This window comes from Mastomys coucha, unplaced genomic scaffold (genome assembly GCF_008632895.1).
Source record: "Mastomys coucha isolate ucsf_1 unplaced genomic scaffold, UCSF_Mcou_1 pScaffold22, whole genome shotgun sequence".
NCBI classification, from domain to species: domain Eukaryota; kingdom Metazoa; phylum Chordata; class Mammalia; order Rodentia; family Muridae; genus Mastomys; species Mastomys coucha.
The window spans coordinates 243,528,703-243,549,292 of NW_022196905.1; the positions used below are offsets into that span (position 1 = coordinate 243,528,703).

At 41.7% G+C, this 20,590-nt stretch overlaps 1 protein-coding gene across 2 annotated transcripts in view; it reads left to right on the plus strand.

Moving 5' to 3' along the window:
• Positions 1–20,556, plus strand: part of Lrrc36 (leucine rich repeat containing 36) — a 54,600-nt gene extending 34,044 nt beyond the window's left edge. The window contains exons 7-14 of one of the 2 annotated variants that reach the window (XM_031341174.1): positions 1,927–1,975; positions 5,360–5,800; positions 8,021–8,313; positions 11,603–11,768; positions 13,923–14,071; positions 14,802–14,925; positions 17,443–17,557; positions 20,213–20,556. In XM_031341174.1, coding sequence (XP_031197034.1) covers positions 1,927–1,975; positions 5,360–5,800; positions 8,021–8,313; positions 11,603–11,768; positions 13,923–14,071; positions 14,802–14,925; positions 17,443–17,557; positions 20,213–20,438 — 1,563 coding nt within the window. In that variant the 3' untranslated portion in view covers positions 20,439–20,556. Of the gene's footprint in view, positions 1–1,926; positions 1,976–5,353; positions 5,801–8,020; positions 8,314–11,602; positions 11,769–13,922; positions 14,072–14,801; positions 14,926–17,442; positions 17,558–20,212 lie in introns of both variants that reach the window. The other variant, XM_031341173.1, reaches the window with a different exon arrangement.
• The last annotated feature ends 34 nt before the right edge of the window (positions 20,557–20,590 follow it).

The window sequence follows — 20,590 nt, forward strand, 5'->3', positions numbered from 1 at the left end:
TATTGTAGGTATTGAAGGGGGGGTCTCTGGGAGGAGTTGGGGTACAAAAGGGAAACAAGAATGTGATTAAATTCTATCTACTTAAAAATGTTTTTAAGTGTTAACAAATTCAGATAAATTGAAATCATATAACTTTTCTCATCATAATGCAATAAAAGTTAAAAAAAGAAAAAGAAAAAACAAACAATCCCCCAAGTTTTCAGAAAAAAATGGTGGCAGAAGCCATGTAATCATTTATTCAAGTTATCTATGTGAGCAAATATGACCTAAGGACTGACAGCGTCTCCGTTTGCTTTTTTTTTTTTTTAATATAATTTTGCAAGGCATAGGACTGTAGGAAACAGCCAGCCAGAGGAAGGGTTAGTGGAGGTGTGAGTGGTCAGTGCAGCTTTAGGGAAGAGATGGCAAGGGTTCTTCAGTATGTGTGTTATAAAGCCTTGTAGTTCTAAAGACGGTGAACCTTTGCTTCTTTGTTTTTAGAGGTCCTACTTGGGTGCTAGGAAACCATCTCAGTTACCACTTCTTTCTTTCTTTCCTTCTTTTTTTTAAATCTTGCTATTTATTTAAGAAAACAGAGACAATGTCTATTCCAATTTACAGTTAAGTAGTACTTCACAGTTAAAAACAAACAAAAACACCCTCTCTAGAATTAATTCTTTAAGGAAGAAAAAAATTATAATCCTTAAGTTTAGCATAAAGCAGTGCAAATACTTTTTTTTTTTTGACTACCTAAATTGTATATGTGGGTGCCAGTATACACTGGAATAGAACCCAAGAATTTGGGCATGCTAGGCCAGCACAGTATCACAGAGGTATAGCCCTAGCTAATATATTTTAAGATTATAACCAAATATTTTAAGATTTTTTTTAAAACTACATATTAGATTGCTTTCGTTTTGCTTCAGCTCTTGCCTAGCTATGTCTCAGATTAATTTATAACCTCTCTCTATATATATATCTTTTTTTTCTTTTTTTTCCAGTTTTTCGAGACAGGATATCTCTGCATAGCCCTGGCTGTCCTGGAACTCACTCTGTAAACCAGGCTGGCCTCGAACTCTGCCTGCCTCTGCCTCCCAAGTGTTGGGATTAAAGGCGTGTGCCACCACCGCCCGTCATATACATCTTCTTAAGACTCCAGCAGTTGCGTGGCACAGTGGGCACACACCTGGAGTCCCAGCGCTGAGGAGACAGAAGCAAGATTGTAGGTTTTCCTGATTACACAGGGAGCTCCAGGCCAGCCAGGGCTACACTATGCTCCCTGTCTCCGGAGAAAAGAAGGAGCAAAAATTCTGGTTAGCTCCTGTAGCTAATACTCTCAGCTTTATCAGAAAAACAAAATAAATAGAAAAGATAAAATTTTTAACAATGATCTGGGTGGAGAGATGGCTCAGTAGCGTTTGCTGGACAGGCGTGAGGAGCTGGATTTGGATTCCCAAGTAAAAGCCGTGTGCAGTTGAAGTGAGACAGGTGGATTACGGGGCTCACTGGCCAGCCAGACTAATCAAATAGATGAGCTACAAATTTAAGGAGAGGCCCTGTCTCAAAAACTAAAGTTGCAGAGTAATAAAGGAAGACACCCCACATCAACCTAACTCATATGTGCACCCACACCCCCTTTCATCTCACCCCATGCTAAAAATGAAAACGTGGCCTTAACTAACTTGTATGCAGACAAAATACAGCATTTCAGTGTTTGTGTTTTCACGGAGTCTCCTTCCCAGCTCTAAAGCAACTCTGGAACCTCCTTGAGTTGTAACTGATTAAAAATGGGCTCAACCTTGGACCCTTGCTGGAAGGTCTGTTTCCCCTCCTCCTCCCTGTCCTTGGTAACAGGAAAATACGCTGAACTCCCAGTCCAGTGAGCTTATGTCTGAACACTCACAGATGCCTTTCTTGCTAAATTTTCAAACTTTATTTTTTTTTTAGATACAGGAAGCAACAAGAAGGGAGACAAGTGACCTTCACCAGGAAGATGGTAAATATTTTGCTCACTGAGTATTCAGAGAGATCTGGATGGGATAAGATTTACAGGATAACACCACAGCTCTGCATCTTCCGGTCAGCTGACCCTTCTGTTTTCCTCAGGGACCGGCTTAGAAGCTTACTGCTCTGTGAGGCTTTTGTGCTTAAAGAGGGAATGAATGCTTCCTTTCGCATTGTTTCTCTTTCTTTTCCTGTGTTCCTTCAGATTTGTTATTTCTCTATTTTTCTTTTTCTCTCTACCAGATGTTGTTATACCTTGTGTACTTTTAGAATTATTCTCCAAATGACAGTATGGGTTTTTTTTTTAAAGATTTATTTATTTTTATATGTAAGTACACTATAGCTATCTTTAGACACAACAGAAGAGGGCGTCAGGTCTCATTACGGATGGTTGTGAGCCACCATGTGGTTGCTGGGACTTGAACTCAGGACCTTCTGAAGAGCAGTCAGTGTTCTTAACTACTGAGCCATCTCACCAGCCTGACAGTATGTCTTTAACTTACACAATCTAAAAGTTGTCACTATCTTAATTTTTCTTCTTTTACATTTCCTTTTAGAAATGTAATTTAAAGACCATAAAGGACTTTTCTCTTTCTAGCTCCCCGCCCCACAAAAGATAGCACTCCTACAGTCCTTTTTTCTGCTTTCGTGAACTGAGCCTAAGACTTCCTAGGTGCTGCCTCACTGCTGAGCTACACTCCCCAGTGAGTTCCTGTGAGTTCCTAAGGGACTTCTAGCCTTTATACTTCTAAACCCCACAAGATTTTTAAAATGCAGTTTCCATTTCAATTTATCTTTGTTTTTATTTCTTTCTTTAGCCCAGGCATCCGATCTCTTCTGAGGTCATTTCCTTCAGTGTGGGCCTGTTGGTGATGAACTCTCTGATTTGTTTGTTGGTTTAATGCTTCCGTTTCACCGTTATTCTTGAAGGGGATTTTGGGTGAGGGTAGGATTCTACATTGGGGGATGCTTCTTTCAGAACAGTGCCTTATTCCACTGGAACATTGGTGTCTATTATTCATGAACTGAACTTATCAGTTCTGAAAAATATAACTATGGTTTGAGTACTCTTCTTATTCTTCTAGAACTCTTAATTAAACAAATGTATCAGTTTATCCCCACCCCACCCCCCATCTCTTTCTCCCCTCAGAGGTGGTTTCAAGAAAGAATCTCACTTTGTAGCCTTGGCTATCCTTGAATTCACTCAGTAGATCAGGCTGGCCTCTAACTCACAGAGATCCTCCTGCCTCTGCCTCTGTGCTGGGAGCAGATATGTGCTCCACTGTGCCCTGCTTCTTTAATTTATCTCTTATGCTTTTATATTTTTCATCTTTTTTTGTTTGTTTGTTTGTTTGATTAACATTTTAATAATCCTTCTGGTCCACCTTTCTTTGTTGTTGTTGTTGAGTATTGTTCTGTTTTGTTTTTTTGGAGACAGGGTTTCTCTGTATATCCCTGGCTGTCCTGGAGCTCACTCTGTAGACCAGGCTGGCCTGGAACTCAGAAATCCACCTGCCTCTGCCTCCCAAGTGCTGGGATTAAAGGCGTGCACCACCACCACACAAAAACCCACCTTTCATCTTATTAACATCTTCCTTAGCTATGTCTAATCCACTATTAAATCTGTGGGCTAAATTCTTAACTCCAAATATTTTTCTTCTCTGTTTAATATGTTTGATTTGGTCTGGATCACTTTTTCTAAGGAAAAAAAAATAAGTATATATATATATATATATATATATATATATATTCCCTTAAACAGAATAAACATAGGTGCCTGATAGCTATATGGCATATGTTATTTATAGGTCTATTTTTTTATAGGTCTATTTTTTCCCACTGGTTTTTATTCATTTTAATACTTTGGATTTTGTTTGTTTGGGGTGCTTACTTGCTCTTATATTTGAATAATTATATGAATGATATTACTAGTCTTATATGTGTCTTTTCCAGAACAAATTTTCATTTGCTTCTGTAAAGTACCTAGAATACTCAGTCTGGGAGGCTTTAACACTAGCACAAGTCATTGTCAGAGATGCCTTATTTCCAGCTTATCTTTACCCTTAACACTGCATCCTACCCGAATTTTCTTCTTGTGTGTGTGTGTGTGTGCACATGTGCACTCAAGTGCTATGGGATATGATTGTCATGTCTCACACCTTGGGGAGCATCTGGATTTTTGTGCTTTTCACCCTAAAAGAACTGGGTAAAGTGATTTCCTGTACTAACGTACCTTTAAACTTTTGTTTGTTTGTTTCCTAATTTGGATCTAAAATTTCTTCACTGTCTTCTTAGCTCTTTGTCTGATATATACCATCCCATATCTTTACATGTTTACAACATAAAGGTAATCAAAAGCCTCTAATTTGTCATTACTTTAAAAGACCAATTCTTTGTGCCTAAGTTATTCTTGTTACCTAAATAAAGATACTGTTCTGTGGCCTTTACCATGAGATGTATGTTGGCTCTGGGTAAAACATTGCCGGTCTGTAGGTCCTTAGGAACATCACTTTTAGAAGAGTTAGTGTAACTAACTCAGAAATAACATACCCTATTCCTAAGGCAGCCCTTCAAGCATAAGCAACTCTGAGTGTATCAAGGAGCCCAGAGCCTGCTTCTCTCTCTGATGTCCTACTTGCTAAACTGTGAGACATATTACATAGCAAATAGAGCTCAGAGAAAAATGCTTTAGAATTGGGTTAGCACCTAGGCCAGGATTTTCATACATTTTGCATTCCCTGCTGTTTAACTGGCTTAGGTATCAGTTCCCAGTGAGTGAACAAAAACCCCTAGGTGGAGTATTAAGGGTGAATGAAGGCAAAGACTCTATAAAATCATAGACCAACTATTGTCTATAACCTGAATACACAAAGCCATGACTCTTGTTGTGGGAGGCCCACCCAGTTTTTATATGAAACTACTATCTAGAAGCCATGTATAGTAACACACATCAGTAATGGCAGTACTTGGGAAATGGAGGATACGGGAAGGTTGTGAATTCCAGGTTGGCTTGGGATACACAGGCAGACCTTGTCTCAAAGGAAAAACAAAAACAAAAACGAAAACAAAAGAGAGAGAGAAAAGAAAAGGAAAGGAAAGAAAAGAAATAGTACATAGCTCTGAAATTATAATTTTAAGAGCCCATGCTTAGGGTATTGTATTAATATGAAATTTGTGTCCAGAATGATACAGATTGTTGTTTACAAAGCATCCCCCATGTCCTGTTGTCATCATCCCAGTGGAAGGCCTTCAATGGTTACTAGAATTAGAAACACCTCTTCTAATGCCCTCTCCTGGTCTAGTGAACAGAGAAACCGGGCTGGGCCAAGATAAACTCTCATCCTCTTTTGTTTCGTTTTCCCTTGGTGAGGATTAGAACTCAGGCACTACCCACCTCGTCAGTGCACAGTCCGATCTCCAGAGAAGATGACGAGGGATGGATACCGAGTATCTTTTTTAGATACTAAGTCTTCAGGTTCTTCTCCGGAAAAGGACTTGATACCAAAACCTGATGCCTATCCATGTACCCATGATGCCTCTTTGGGTAAACGACTAGATGTGGGTGACTCTAAACAGATCCTTCCCTGTCAGATACCTTCTGATGCTTGTCTGGATCATTATGGTAATCAATATTCTCAAACTCTTTGCCTGCATGGAAGTCTTGTCAAAAGGCCTCAAAAGAGCAAGAACTACCAAGAATATAGCATAAAGCCTTCACACGACAAAAAGGCCACCTCATCCCATCCCTGTGGAGACTTAATAACATCCCTGTCAAACCCCGACTCCAGCACAGGAAGGCTCCTGAAGCTTAGCTCAGGTAATAGCTTCCTATAAGTTTGCAAGTCTTTTTAAATGCATGAATTTTGGAATTATGAATTCTTGAATTGCATCCATATTTTTAAAATTGTGTGTTAGGGTCATGAGTGGTTCATGGAAAGTCAAGAAATCTGGAGGGTATGGGTGTAACATAATGGGTGAGTTAGAGGAAAATGTAGAAATGTGAGTCTCACAGGTGCGTGTTATTTTAGTTAAGCGGCATCCCAAGACTTTGCTGCAAGCTGCATCTAGTTCTCTCTGGTGGCCATCATGAACCTCTGGCCTCTACAGAGATGATCACATGTGGATGTGCATATGTAAACATATGTATGGGGGGGGGCTACAAAACCACAAGAACTTCTCAAGATGATGAATTGAGAGCGGAATAGAAAAATTTATTCTCCAAAAAAGATAGTTTCAGGTAAGTTATAGAGATTAGTCTTTGGCTATTAATTTAATTTTTAAAAAGCTCATTGAATACCCACTATGTGCCAGATGCTATTCTAGTTCTGAAGTAAAGTGAGAACAAATTCAAATTCCATGAATACTTGATCTCAGCTTTTATTTAACTTTAACAAGATAAGATAGTAGGGGCTAGAGAGATGGCTCAGTGGTTAAGAGCACTGACTGCTCTTCCAGAGGTCCTGAGTTCAATTCCCAGCAAACACATGGTGGCTCACAACCATCTGAATGAGATCCGATGCTGTCTTCTGGTGTGTCTGAAGAGTGTCAGTGTACTCACATAAGATAAATAAATCTTTTTTTAAAAGATAAGATAGTAAGTTAACATATAAATATGTCAGTTGATAAATGTTAGTAGCTTCAGCTAGAGAGAACAGTGGAGGCAGTGCGTGGACCACAGATTCTGATTATATTATAAGAAAATTACCCTTTGATTTGCTCATAGCCTGGGAATAAAGTGTGGAAGAAAGAGACTTAGTGATTCCAGGGTTTCAACCTAAACTACTAGAAGAATGGAGTTATCATGTACACACACACACACACACACACACACACACACACACACTAGAACAGGAGAGATGAGTTTTAAGATACACATCAAGAGTTTGGTTTTAGGTACCTTAAGTTTGAGATGCTGCTAGAACTTCCCCAAGATCGCTACCTAATAACTTGACATAGTTGATGAAGATGAGTGAAAAGGAGAAAGCCAAGGATTGTTACCTGGGGTCCCAGTGAAGAATGTGCGTTAAGAAGGGGGAAGTGAGTCAGGCATGGGTGATGGTGCACACCTTTAACACTCAGTAGGCAGAGGCAGGTGGATTTCTTAAGTCCAAGACCAGCCTGTTCTACAGAATGAGTTCCAGAACAGCCAGGGCTACATAGAGAGACCCTGTAGTGTGTATGTGAGTGTGTGTGTGTGTGTGTGTGTGTGTGTGTGTGTGTGTGTGCACTGTGTCAGAGGCTGTAGGGAAGGAGAGCTGGGACTGGCAGTTATTTGGAAATACAAAGGAATTAGTGAATAGCTTCAGGTGGTACATTAAAAATAAAAGCTCCAGTGAGATGAGTTAAAAAAAAAAAAGTGGGAGTGAAGCAATAGAGTACTTAGTATATACAACCCTGTCAGGGAGTTTCACAATGAGCGGGAGCAGAGAAATGGAAGACGGGATGGAGATGGAGTCCTTTAAGGTTGACCTTATAGTAGGTATATTAATGCTCAGTAGAGGGAGCATTAATGATATAGCAGAAAACACAGAACAGCTGCAGGGGAAACTCCTTGTCTGGTCTAGACGAGATGAAATTTGGTTGTCTGGAAAAGAAGCTGGCCTCAAATGATGTACCAGCAGTTCATCTACAGGGAGGAGGCAGAGAATGTATTCAGACAGCAGATAAATGATAAGCCAGCTGATAAATTCGGTGGTGAGGTTTGATTGTCTCTGTTTTTTCAGTGAGATAAAGAAGGGAAGAGACAATATTCAAAGTAACCTAGCAGTGATGAATTAAAGGGAGAAAGGTCAGAACAGATGTGTTCTCCAACCGCTGCTCTTGTATAGACTAGGAGCATGTAGAGTTGCAGTTAATCAGAATTGAGGTTTTGTCAGGTAGAGGGAAACAAAAAACGGGGGCGGGGGGAGTGGGAGAGTGGGCTCAAGGAGTTAACAGTGTATGCCAAAAAGTAGTTATCATGACCCGAGATACCAACAGATGCAAGATATAAGAGAACTGAAAGGCTGATTCATTTCCCAGGCTGCTTTCTCCACAGATCTCTATGCCACAACCCATTTCAACAGTGACCCTGCTCTGCTGGCCAATGTTGATCAACAGCTATCCAGCCTCGGTGATTTCGCACCAGCGCTTGGTTCTTTCCCAAGAAACCCTGCCCTAGGAAATTCTCTGCGGACACTGCTACTGCCTCCTGGGACTCCAGAAAGCAGAGAGATTCCAACTAAGAGGTCATTAAGCCCTTCAAGGAGAGGATTCAAGCGGAAGGACAATATCCTTGCCAGCCCGAGTCTGAAGCGTGGCTTCCAAGATGCTACAGGCACCAAGGCGCAAGTACTGACTTGTTTGTGTGTGTACAAGAGACACAAAGGCTCAAGAACAGAATGTGCTGCTGTTGGGGATTGGGGTGTTTCCCACCAATAGTGCTAGAAGGTGTTGGGGTTTTCAGAAGCTTCTGACCAATATTAGCAGGGTAAATCCTGTGATTCTTCTGTCCATAGGAAAAGCTTTATATCACAAAGGAACTGACCCTGATTTACTTTGTGAGCATAAACATGGTACATGGTAGGGAACACTTTAATGTCCGGCAAGGGTTTGCCAAGAGGAAGCAATAAAGAAGTTGCCACAAGTAACTAACTTACTTGAAATAGTTTTTATAAAATCATTTTTCTTTTTCTTTTTTTTTTTTTTTTTTTTTTTTTTTTTTTTTTTTGGTTTTTCAAGACAGGGTCTCACTTTGTAGCTCCAGCTGGTCTGGAACTCATTTTATACATAGATCAGACTGGCCTTGAACCCAGAGATCTGCCTGCCTTAGCCTCCTCAGTGCTGGGATTAAAACATGCATCACCACGCTCAGCTAAAATCATTTTGCTTTTCTGTACAGAAACCCAAATGATTCTAAAAATTTCCCCAAAGTATCCCAAGCAAACAAATTAGATCATCCAGAGGATTTGTTGTTGTTGTTGTTGTTGTTGTTGTTTTGAGACAGGTTTCTCTGTATAGCCCTGGCTGTCCTGGCACTCACTCTGTAGACCAGGCTATCCTCTAACTCAGAAACCCACCTGCCTCTGCCTCCCAAGTGCTGGGATTAAAGGCATGTGCCACCACTGCCGGGCACATCCAGAGGATTTTAGCTGAAAATAAACTCAGAATCAAGAACTATTTTTTCTGAGTGCTAATTTTCTCCAGGTCCTGTCGCCAGTAGGAAATCTTCCATGTGGACTGAAGAACACATTTCCAACAGTCCACAGCCCTCTTCAGTCGATTCCTGTCTCCTAAGAGAGCAGAGTGTTGGATCAAAGCTGCTCCTAGCCATCTAAGCTCGGGTTGTTGGAAATCTCTTTGCACATTAGGATGACCTGAAAGAAATTCTTCCTGCTCAGTTTTCAGAACTCTGGAAGGGAGTGCTGCGGTCCAGCTTGCCTGATGCCTACAAGGCCCTAGGCCCAGTCACATACCACAAGTAATAAAGGGGAAGCCCAGAAAGCCTCTGGAGACAGCCACAGTTTCTGTGCACTAAAGGGGGCAGGCTTGCAATATTTTCCTTATTTATATAATTTTTTTGGCTTGTTTTACATTCTCAGCCACAAGTGACTATTTTATCAGATGAAAACACTAACTGTGATAATATATTTAGGGTGAAGTTCCAGGAACACTTAGGATAAACATTTTCACTTCTATTTCACATATTGTTAAAAATCTCAGTATTTTTAGACTATCTTTAATATTTCTACTTTTTCCTGTTAGACATTGGTTTTCTTAATATGGAGAGTTTGCAAAGTGCTAACTTACTGTAAACACAAAGGCAGACTTTTTTGCTTCTAGCGGGTGCTCGAGATAGAGTTTAGGGCCCACATACATGCCAGGTCCTTGACTGTGAATTATATACATGATGTTTGGTTTCTGAAATCTATCATTTTCAATCTTAAAAAGAAAAAACAAAAAGCATTAAGCTCGGCATGGTGGAGTATATCACTAGCACTTGGGGAGCAGAGGTGAGAGAATCAGGAGTTCAAGACCAGCCTGGGCCACATGAGAATCTGTCTCAACCAATAAAGGAAAAAAAAAGGTTAAAGAAAACCATTAACAGTAAATATTTATTTTTAATAAGTTTCCCTAAAGTAGCCTTTTGATATGACTAGACCTTTCTGTGCTTTAACCCCAAATCAGGTTAATGTCCCAAATGATCCCACATTGTATCCTTCACACATCCCTAGTCCTTACTCTGTCTTGATCAGGGCTTGGTACAGACTTTCTGAGTACATGTTTATCCCAGTTGTGATGTCATTTCCTACCAATCACAGGCCACACATGTTACTCAACTCAAGTCATTGTCCTGGGTGTTGTGTTTCATTAGCTAATTAATCACCTTAGTCTTTTACTTCAAAGGAGCCAAGAATTGAGAAATAATTTGGCAGTCTTTAATTTATTTCAGTGTGTGTGTGTGTGTGTGTGTGTGTGTGTGTGTGTGTGTGTGTTTGTATGTTGCTGGGGATAGAAGCCAGGGCTTTGCTCATGCATAGCAAGCACTCTATCACTGAGCTAAATCTCTAGCCTGTATTAGCTTTTTTAAAGTCCACAAGACTCTATAGAAAAGACTAGGAGACAGACATATATAAAATGCATATAATATATGTGTCAGGTTGCAATGAATAAAAGCAACTGTGAATTTTACTATACAGATCTATCTGTTTTCTTTATATAAAAAATATCATTAGTGCTTGACCCAACAATGACATTTAACATATATTCTTAAAATGTTCTAGAATATTTATTTATTTTAAATAGAACTTTATTATAAATTTTAATTTCTCATTAAATTACTCTAAATTTTTTCTTATCACATATGGTACTTTTTAAACCATCCTGCAGTTTAATCTTCTTTTTGTATTACATAGTACACTGAGACATACATGAACATAGTTGTTATGTTCATGTTATTTTAACATATTTTTATTTTTTTATTTTATTTTTTAAATTTGTTTCTCATTACAGATGGTTGTGGGCCACCATGTGGTTACTGGGATTTGAACTCATGACCTCCGGAAGAGCAGTCATTGCTCTTAAGTGCTAAGCCATCTCACTAGCCCAATAAATATTTTTATTGTTAATAAATTCTAAAAACGCTGGGCAGTGGTAGCGCATGCTTTTAATCCCAGCACTTGGGAGGCAGAGGCAGGTGGATTTCTGAGGCCAGCCTGGTCTACAGAGTGAGTTCTAGGACAGCCAGGGCTACACGGAGAAACCCTGTCTCAAAAAACCAAAAAAGAAAAAAAAAGAAATCTAAAATCCTCCATGGAAAAATAACACTAGAAGATCTACTCCTTTTGAATTTGTCTTTGAGGGCCTAGAGATGAGGCTCAGTAGTGGAGTACCTGCCAGCACTCCAGGGTCCTAGAGATAAGCTATCAAAGAAAAAGAAAAAGGAAACATGAAATTTCCCTGCATATTTCATGTGCTTGCCTTGGACGTAGTAATATGCACTTCATATCTAAACCAAAAGATGAAAGCTTTGTTACTTTAAAGAATTATTGATGCTTTAAATGTCTGGATCCTTATTCCCTTATTGTATAAGAACCACACAAACAATCCTGGGTTTTGTTTTTGTTTTTGTCTTCTTGAGCCTCTCTCTAGTGACCTGGGCAGTTTGCATGGTTTATCAGGAAACCATAGTCCCCCGATCTCTGCCAGAACCCCCCACGTGGCCACTGTCCTCAGACAGCTTCTGGAGCTGGTGGATAAGCACTGGAATGGCTCTGGCTCCCTCCTCCTGGACAAGAAGTTTCTTGGTAAGTGCATAGCTCTCTGCACTGAGGAGGGCTGGACCTGGCTTCTGCCCTGCGTTCTGTTGTTAACAGTCACCCAGCTCCCTTAGCCTGCAAGGGGAAGCTTGTATCACTCGCAGACGTTTCCCAGAAACGCCATAAGTAACGAATCTGCATTTTTTGTCACATTTGTCTTCCCTATTTTTTTTTAAAATCAGTTGTCTAGTTGCTTTGTAGCACTGGTTTTCTTCTCCCTATGCTGTGCTTGTGGGTGCTCTTTGGTAACGTGTTGCATGATCAGATATATGTAATAGAGAGTAGTTATATTAATAATTGGAAAACCACTTTATAATCCTTTGAAAGTGCCAGTATTGACGACAACAGAAATTAGGTTTGATTATCTGAAATTTGCAGGGACCGTTGAAATGTTGATTTTAAAAAATGTTCTTGGGATCTTTTCAGAATTTTTTGTTTTGGTTTGGTTTGGTTTGGTTTGGTTTTTGTTTTGTGTTGTTTTGTTTCAAGACAGGGTTTCTCCATGCAGCCCTGGCTGTCCTGGAACTCCTGTAGACCAGGCTGGCCTCAAACTCAGAAATCCACCTGCCTCTGCCTCCCAAGTGCTGGGATTAAAGGCGTGTGCCAGCACTGCCCGGCCAGGGGTTAATTTTTAGAAGAATGGATAGATAGCTTTATAAACGTTGGCTCCAGGTGTTTATCTGTTGTTTGATGGCAAGAGAACTCAAGGAACTTTTACTTGTTAGTAAAGCTCTAAGGAGAGACATTTAAACATTTAAATTTAAACATTGTTTGGGCTGCAAAAAATATTTTTAATTTCTAAGGGTGGAAGCTATTATTCAATGGTAGAACATCTGTCCAACTGGCACAAACCCCACTGCAGAACTAAAAAACTTCCTTTAAAGGTTTTAGTTTGGGGCTGGAGAGATGGCTCAGTGGTTAAGAGCACTGACAGCCCTTCTGAAGGTCCTGAGTTCAATTCCCAGCAACCACATGGTGGCACACAACCATCTGTAATGGGATCTGATGCCCTCTTCTGGTATGCCTGAAGGAAGCAACAATGTACTCATATACATAAAATAAATAAATAAATCTTTTAAAAAAAATTTTTTTAAAGATTTTAGTTTTATTCAGGCAGTAATGGTGTGTTTGCCTTTAATTCTAGCACTTGGGAGGCAGAAGCAGGCTGATCTCTGTGAGTTCGAGGCCAGCCTGGTCTACACAGTGAGTTCTAGAACAGCCAGGGCTATACAGACAGACCCTGTCTCAAAAAAAAAAAAAAAAAAAAAAAAAAAAAAAAAAAAAAAGATTTTTAGCTTTAGTTGTAAACATTGGTGTATACATGTACATATAGGTGCCCCGCAGAGACCAGGGAGAGTGTTAGCTATCCTGGGGCTGGAGTTACAAGAGTCTGTGAACCACCTGATATGGGTGCCGAAAACTGAACTCTGGTCTTCAAGAGAAGCAAATAGTCCTAATTGCTGAGCCATCTCACCAACCCCCACCCCCAAAAATTTTAATTAAAAAATTATATGGGGGGGGGCGCTGGCGAAATGGCTCAGCAGGTAAGAGCACTGACTGCTCTTCCAAAGGTCCTGAGTTCGGATCCCAGCAACCACATGGTGGATCACAACCACCCATAATGAGATTGGACGCCCTCTTCTGGTGCATCTGAAGACAGCTGCAGTAAATTATGCCAGAGCGAGTGGGGCCGGCAGAGGTCCTGAGATCAACAGCAGCCACACACATGATGGCTCACAGCCATCTGTACAGCTACAGTGTACTCATACATATAAAATAAATAAAAATAAATCTTTAAAAAAATTATATGGGAAGAGGACAGAGAGGGTAATATGTGTGAGTATAGTAATATGTTATGAACATGTATGAAGCTCATGATAAAATCCATTATTGTATATAATCAATATGTGCTAGTTAAAGAACTTAATTCTAAAGGGATATAGAGATAAAGAAACAGTCCTCTTTGCCACTTTTCAGGAGATCATCCGCTGGGATGGTTTCTCTGGACCATCCACAGAGGGTTCTGAGTTGTCCTTCACAAAGGATTCGGGGTCTCTCACAGCCCATACAGTCACTTAAAGTTTGGATTCTGAGCTTTGATCTCTAAGACTTTCCCATGCACCCAACCTAAATCTTTGTCAGGTCCTGCCAGAGACTTGCTCCTGTCCTTGGTGGTCCCTGCGCCGCCTCAGCAGTGGCGTCGCTCGCAGCTTGACGACAAGGCAGGGAAAGCCTTGTGCTGGAGGGAGACCGAGCTAAAGGAAGCAGGACAGCTGGTTCCTAATGATGTGGTATGACCCCTCCCTCATCTCTCTCTCCTCTTCCTTTACCAGAAAAGACATAGATAGATAGCGTCAGGACTAGAGCAGCCACTGGAGCATCACTGCTAGGGACACGACACTCCAGAGCCAAATTAGGGAGAAGGCAAGAGGGACAAACCAGGAATACAGAACTCATTAGGACGGGAACGTGCAGGTTCTTCGGGAATGATTCCATCCTCCTAGCCCAAATCCAAATCTCCTAAAGAAATACTTGAAAAGGCAAGGCAAGGAAGCCAACAAAAACTCTAGGGTAAAAATATGTAGCATCATACTGTTGGGAACCTTAGCAAGGTCCCAATGATGGAAGGCAAAGGCCATCTTTGTCCCTTCGGCTGGAGCACAGAGCTTCAGAGCAGCAGCCATATTTGAATATCTGGGAAAGAAAGAAGGCTCTCCCAGCCCTCGGTTTCTGCTTTTCTTACCTTCAGTGGGTTTTGGGCGCCATGCCGGGCCCTAGGAACTTCTGGTTAATGACTCAGAATGCCAGCCCCTTGCAAAGCCATCACTGTTCAGCAAGAGTGTGGATTACTCACAAGAAAGGTCAAGATTACACGGGATCAATTCGAACACTGCCCTTGTATGAATCAAGCTTGTAGTGAGGCCACACAGCTACACCCCATTTTGTCTGTCGCTAGAGGAAAAGGCACTGCCCAGGAATTCATATTCTTAACGTGTTGGTGCATTGTTTTCTGGTCTAAAGGAAAGTTTGAAGCAAAAACTGGTCAAAGTGCTAGAGGAAAACCTTATTCTGTCAGAAAAAATTCAGCAGTTGGAGGGAACCGCTGCCACTTCGACCGTGAGTGGGCACCCATCTCACACACACGGTAAGTCAGGAAAGCCAGGAGTGAAGTTGCCCAAAAATAACTGTTGGCAAATGACCTGTTTAATGAGCTTCGTCAGCCAAAGACTGCCTTTGATTTTCTTTAGCCATTATTTGTCTTTGGGACATTATGGGAATTATGATCTTACTTCAGAGAGTTAATCTTATTTTTGTGGTGCTTGGAATCCAACCCAGGCTAGGTCCCCAGAAAATTGTAGTGTAGGCATCTTTGAATTACCACATAAAACTTTGTGTCCATGTAAAACATACATGAATGGTGTTTTTAGAGTGACACTGCCTTTTGTCACCACAGCAGGAGAAAATGTGTAAGGAAATAAAGCTCCAAGACCCAGCAGTGAATACCACCAGTACTTCTGAATTATTTCTTCCAGATAACCTCCATATGATAGGCATTTAACTCACAAATCTAAATTAGACCATGATTTTTAAAGATAATTTACATACAAAATATTTCATCTTAAGTTTGACTCTAAGGAAACTATAAAACACTTGTGTAGCTCCAGAATGTTACCATATATACTTGTGTAGTTATTTTCCCCTCCGTACCCCATCAACCAGACAGCTATTTCTACATCTTCACTTAATGCCGCTAATTAAATGGCACTGGCAAGTCCGGTGGTGTTGCATGAATAGCCCTCATTTGTCTGTCAAATTCTATACTGTTGTTTCTAATATTTAATAACCATAAAGCTGCCTTTGCTTATAATAGTAACTGTATACCATGGAGAGAATGTCGGTAACTCTAAAGAGACTCCGACTGCTCCAAGGAAAGAGTAAGGTGGAGGAAGGTGGGGATGAAACCAGTTTTCTGAGACCACCTTCCTTCCCTGGTGGCAGCACTACAGCTCCCGAGGCTCCTGCTGTTGGCAGTGACACCACTGCCCAAAGCTGCTGGACAAGGAGTGGTGTACACTTCAGACTATTTTCCTAGGAGAAGTCAAAGGGCGTGGATGTTTCACCGCTGTATCACTCTCCCACAGCATGGTTTTCATTACACACATCAGTATTTGAGTTCCCTTTCCACTCCATCTTTCCAAATGCTACTCATTTCTTCTTTTTAGATTTATTTATTTATATGTTTATATGCATACACTGTTGCTTTCTTTAGACAGAGAGCATTGGATCCCATTATGGATGTTTGTGAGCCACCTTGTGGTTTCTGGGACTTGAACTCAGGTCCTCTGGAAGAGCACATAGTGCTCTTAACCACTGAGCCATTTCTCCAACCCCCAAATACTATTTTTGTCTGTCTTGTTTTGTTTTTGTTTTTGTTTTTTTTTTGCTTTTGTTTTCATTTTGTTTTGTTTTGTTAAGACAGGATTTCACTGTGTACCCCTGGCTGTCCTAGAACTCGCTCTGTGTACCAGCCTGGCTGAAAACTCAGAGATTCACATGTGTCTGCTTCTCAAGTGCTGGGGTTAAATGTGTATGCCAGCATGCCCAGCTGAAAATGCTACCTTTTCTTTTTAGGTTTGCCATTGTGGTGAATGAAAAAACAATACCCTCTTAAGCACTGGTTTCCACTATTTCAGTACTATCATAGGTTGACCTATATTTTAAAGTCTACCCTCAACTTCAAACCTCTAGCCCAGCTTTCATAAGTAAATACAGCACTCACATAGCTGTGAGAAACTTGACTGGGAGCATTGAGCCTCCACTGTTAAACTCAGCACCACCTGGTGATATCACAAAACCCAGATAAAACGGAAGCATCAATCTTCTCCTACCTATTTTGAGAAACACTTCTTTCATTCAGCCGTTAGGCCTGGTTCTGTATGGCGGCTTACTGGGGGTTACTGCAGCTATAGCAGTCCTGGTCTTTATCTTCCAGACCTTGCCATTCAAAATGAGATCCATGGTAACATCACCTGGGAGCTTGTTAGACAAGGGAGTATTGGTCCTCTCTACCACCTACTGAATCAGAATCTATTTTAACAAGATCCCAGGTGATTGGTAAGCACGTTAGCGTTTTCAGAGAATAATTCTGGAAAAGTGGTTCTTGTAGGACCAGGGTTCCTGTGTTCTCACCTCCCTCATGGCTGTAGGCAGGTGTAACAGTCTTCGCTATCACTGAGATATTGTAGTCTTATAATTTTATAGATTGATACCATTGTAGACATTTTCACAAACTAGATAGGTTGAGAAGAACACCTGGTTCCAAACCAAAATGGAGAATGCAGGGGATTGGTTGTTTACTGTGTATAGAGAGAGGCAGGTGTGCCCCTGGGCCCTCACGGGTGTACTGTGGGCCATGGTCGTCGGCTGCAGCGAAACTAGCAAGTTGCTGCAACTATGTGCAACTGTTCCTGGCTGAACTGTAAGTCAGATCTGTTGCCAAATGCTATGTCCAATCACCCCAGTCTCCCAGGGAGGGGATGGTGGGCATGTGGAGTTATGTACGGGAGGGTGGGGCACAGTCAGGATGTCCCTGAGTGCATGAGCTCTACTCAAAAGTGAACTTGGAGTCCTGCTCACTCCTTGGCTGGTGTACCTTTTGTAGATGATCTTCTGCGCAAAAACCAACAGCTGACCATACAGGTGGCTTGCCTAAGCCAGGAGCTGACACAGCTGAAAAGATTGGAGGAGACCGTTGCTCTTCTGCAGGAGAGTCAGAGGTAGGAGCAGGGCTGGCTGGCTGCTGGCTGGCTGGCTTCAGAGTGTGTCTTCACTCTTCTTTATCTCCTCTGCTTTTCTTGGAAGCTAGACTCCACACCTGTGTAAATTAGTGCAGTCTGTATGTAAATCTCCTGCACTTGGCCAGTTAGCCAGGGATCAAAGGACTGCTTTAGCACTATGATACACTAGAGACAAACCTTTGCTGGCTTCGGTGGGTTGCAACTACTCAATAATTAGTTTCTCCCGTTGGTGGCTGTAATAGGACTCTTGGGTCATCCGATTGTTTTGGTCATTACCATCTGGCTCCTCTGGAAAGTGTTTGTTATTGGGCCCCAAAGACTCACCGAGAGCACTCAGTAGGGAGTAATAGGGAAAAGAATCTAGAGTACACTCTAACATCAGCCTCTTCGCAGGAAAAGCACCCTCAAGCTGCAGGCTGGAGGCACCTGGGAGCTGGGGGAGCTGGGGGAGGCGGGGGAGCTGGGGGAGGCGGGGGGAGGGGGAGGTGGCTTAAAGCAGCAGGCAATCCCTGGAAAGCTCTTGGAGAGTTGATTCACCAGTCCACCTCTGCTAGGACTCTCACTGATGCTTAACAAAACTAAAGCCCCTACCTTTAAACCCAGATCTCACCATTGATTTTCAGTAGAGCAGCATTAAAGCCAGAGGGTTAGATCCGGGCCTTTTCTGGGTGACTTTAAAAGAAAAAAAAAAAACAAAAAAGCAAAGCCCCACAACTTTTCAGCTGGTCATGGTGGCACCTGCTTATGTAATCCGGGCCCTTGGGGTCATAGGAGGGTCAGCACTTCAAGGACAGCCTCAGCTACATAGTTTAAGGCTAGCCTGTACCACCTGAGACTCTATCTAAAGAAAACAAAAACAAAAATCTTTTATAATTATTTCAAGCTTTACAAAGTAGAGAGAACAGCGTGAACTCGTGGTTTTCAGACCTCGGTCTTTGTGGGAGTTACAGGAGGGTTTGTTGAATGTAGATGCTGGGTCCCAGGCCAGAGTTCTGATTGGCACTGTAGGCTGGGAACTTGAGAATCTGCATTTCTGGTGTTTCCAGGCTGTGCCGTGCGTGGCTGCTGGTCGGGAGCCTAAGCTGTGCACACATCAGAGCGTCTCCTAAGGGGTGAACACTCAGAATACCCATGGCAAATGAACTTGAAACAGCTGTTTCCCTAAGCCACGCAGCTCATTTGTTTTATTTTTACTTTGATGCTTAGGGAAATTTTTTGGTTTATCTTGTTTGTACAGTTTTATAAAACATACCATCATCCCAAAGCCAACTCCATAAATAAGGTAAATCCAGAGGCGTCTACTGTTTCCTCTTACTGGCCTTCTACATGTAGTGGGTGTTGGCGGTGTTGTTATCTGCTCAACTTTTATTCATAAAAAGGGGCATGGGTGTTACTTATTTAATTCACTTTTTTTTTTTTAATTTTTAAAAATGTTTTATTTTGTGTGCATGGGTACTTTGCCTGCACGCTTGCCTGATCCCCATGGATCTAAAAGAGGGATCCCTGGAACTACAGTTACTGGTGGTTGTGAGCCACCATGTGGGTGCTGGGAATTAAACTGGGATCCTCTGAAAAAGCAGCCAGTGCTCTGTGAGTCACCTTCCAGGCCTGCTTTAACTCACTTGTTTGTTTGATGAGGGAGGATTGAACATGCTGGAATATGGGGAGGTCAGCATATTTTCCTCTTCCATGAGGGTTCTAAGGATCAACCTCGGGTGGTTAAGCACGCCTGCAAGCACCTTTACCTACTGAGCCATCTCCTTAGCCCAACACTTTTATCTTGAAAAATCAGTTCACAATAGTCTATGAGTTAGTTCTCAGTCCTTTTTATAGACTCCTACTACTCATTATATGATTATACCTCTTTAAAAAAATAAGTTTTCTGTTAATTTCAGTTTAGATGAACAGTATTTGACCTCCAAAAATAGTATAGTATGAACTAGGGTGTGTGTACCCCAGCAAGTGTGAGGTTCATGTTTCAATTCCCAGCACCAAAACTCCCAAAACAAAATAGTGCTGTAATTTTTTTGTTTTTTGTTTTTGTTTTGTTTTGTTTTTCGAGATGGTTTCTCTGTGTAGCCCTGGCTGTCCTGGAATCGACTCTATAGACCAGACTGACCTCGAACTCAGAAATCCACCTGCCTCTGCCTCCCAAGTGCTGGGATTAAAGGTGTGCACCACTACACCTGGCTGTATACATCATATTTTGTGCTGGTGCGTGGATGGCTTTTGTTGTTGTGTGGTAATTCTGACCTCAAGAATGCAGTAGTGGCTTGTACATACACATGCTATTAAAAGAGGCGGTGATTAGGGACTGGGGGTTGACAGCCTGATTAGATGCCAGTGTCTCTGCCCTGCTCCCTCCCTCCCCCATCAAGAAAGGGCTTTGGAAAGAATGGAAAAACCATTCCATTAAATGTGAGATATGTCATTGCTTCCGTCAGTCTGGAACGCAGTCCATGAGCTGTAACAAAGGAACCTTGGTCTGCTTTTACAATAGCCCACTCCTAAGCTGGACAGTCCTATTGAAAGGTGCTACTGCACTGTGTTTGTCTCTAGTAGCCATTCCAGACCTGAATGGCATGTGCTTTTTGCTTTTGTGATTTCATGACTGCCTTTCCTCCTGGGCCTCAGGTCCCTGGTGGTAACTAATGAGTATCTGCTGCAGCAACTGAATAAAGAGCAGAAAGGTTATTCCGGGAAATCGCTCCTGCCTCCCGAGAAGAGTCATCCTTTGGGGAGATCGTCGCCCTTTGGGAAAAGCACGCTGTCTTCCTCCTCACCAATGGTACACGACACGGGTCAGTACCTAATACAAAGCGTCTCAGAAGCTGACCCCGAGCCTAATCTGTGGAGCTAGCACCACAGCCTTCCCCAACAGCTCCTTCACCCACGGAGGGCGCTCAGGGCCGCTGCCCCTATGGTGGGTACTGGTGTTTACCCCCAAAGATTAAGAAAAAACTATTGTGATTACTTTATATTGTCCCTCTTTTATTTTTCCATTTATTTCCT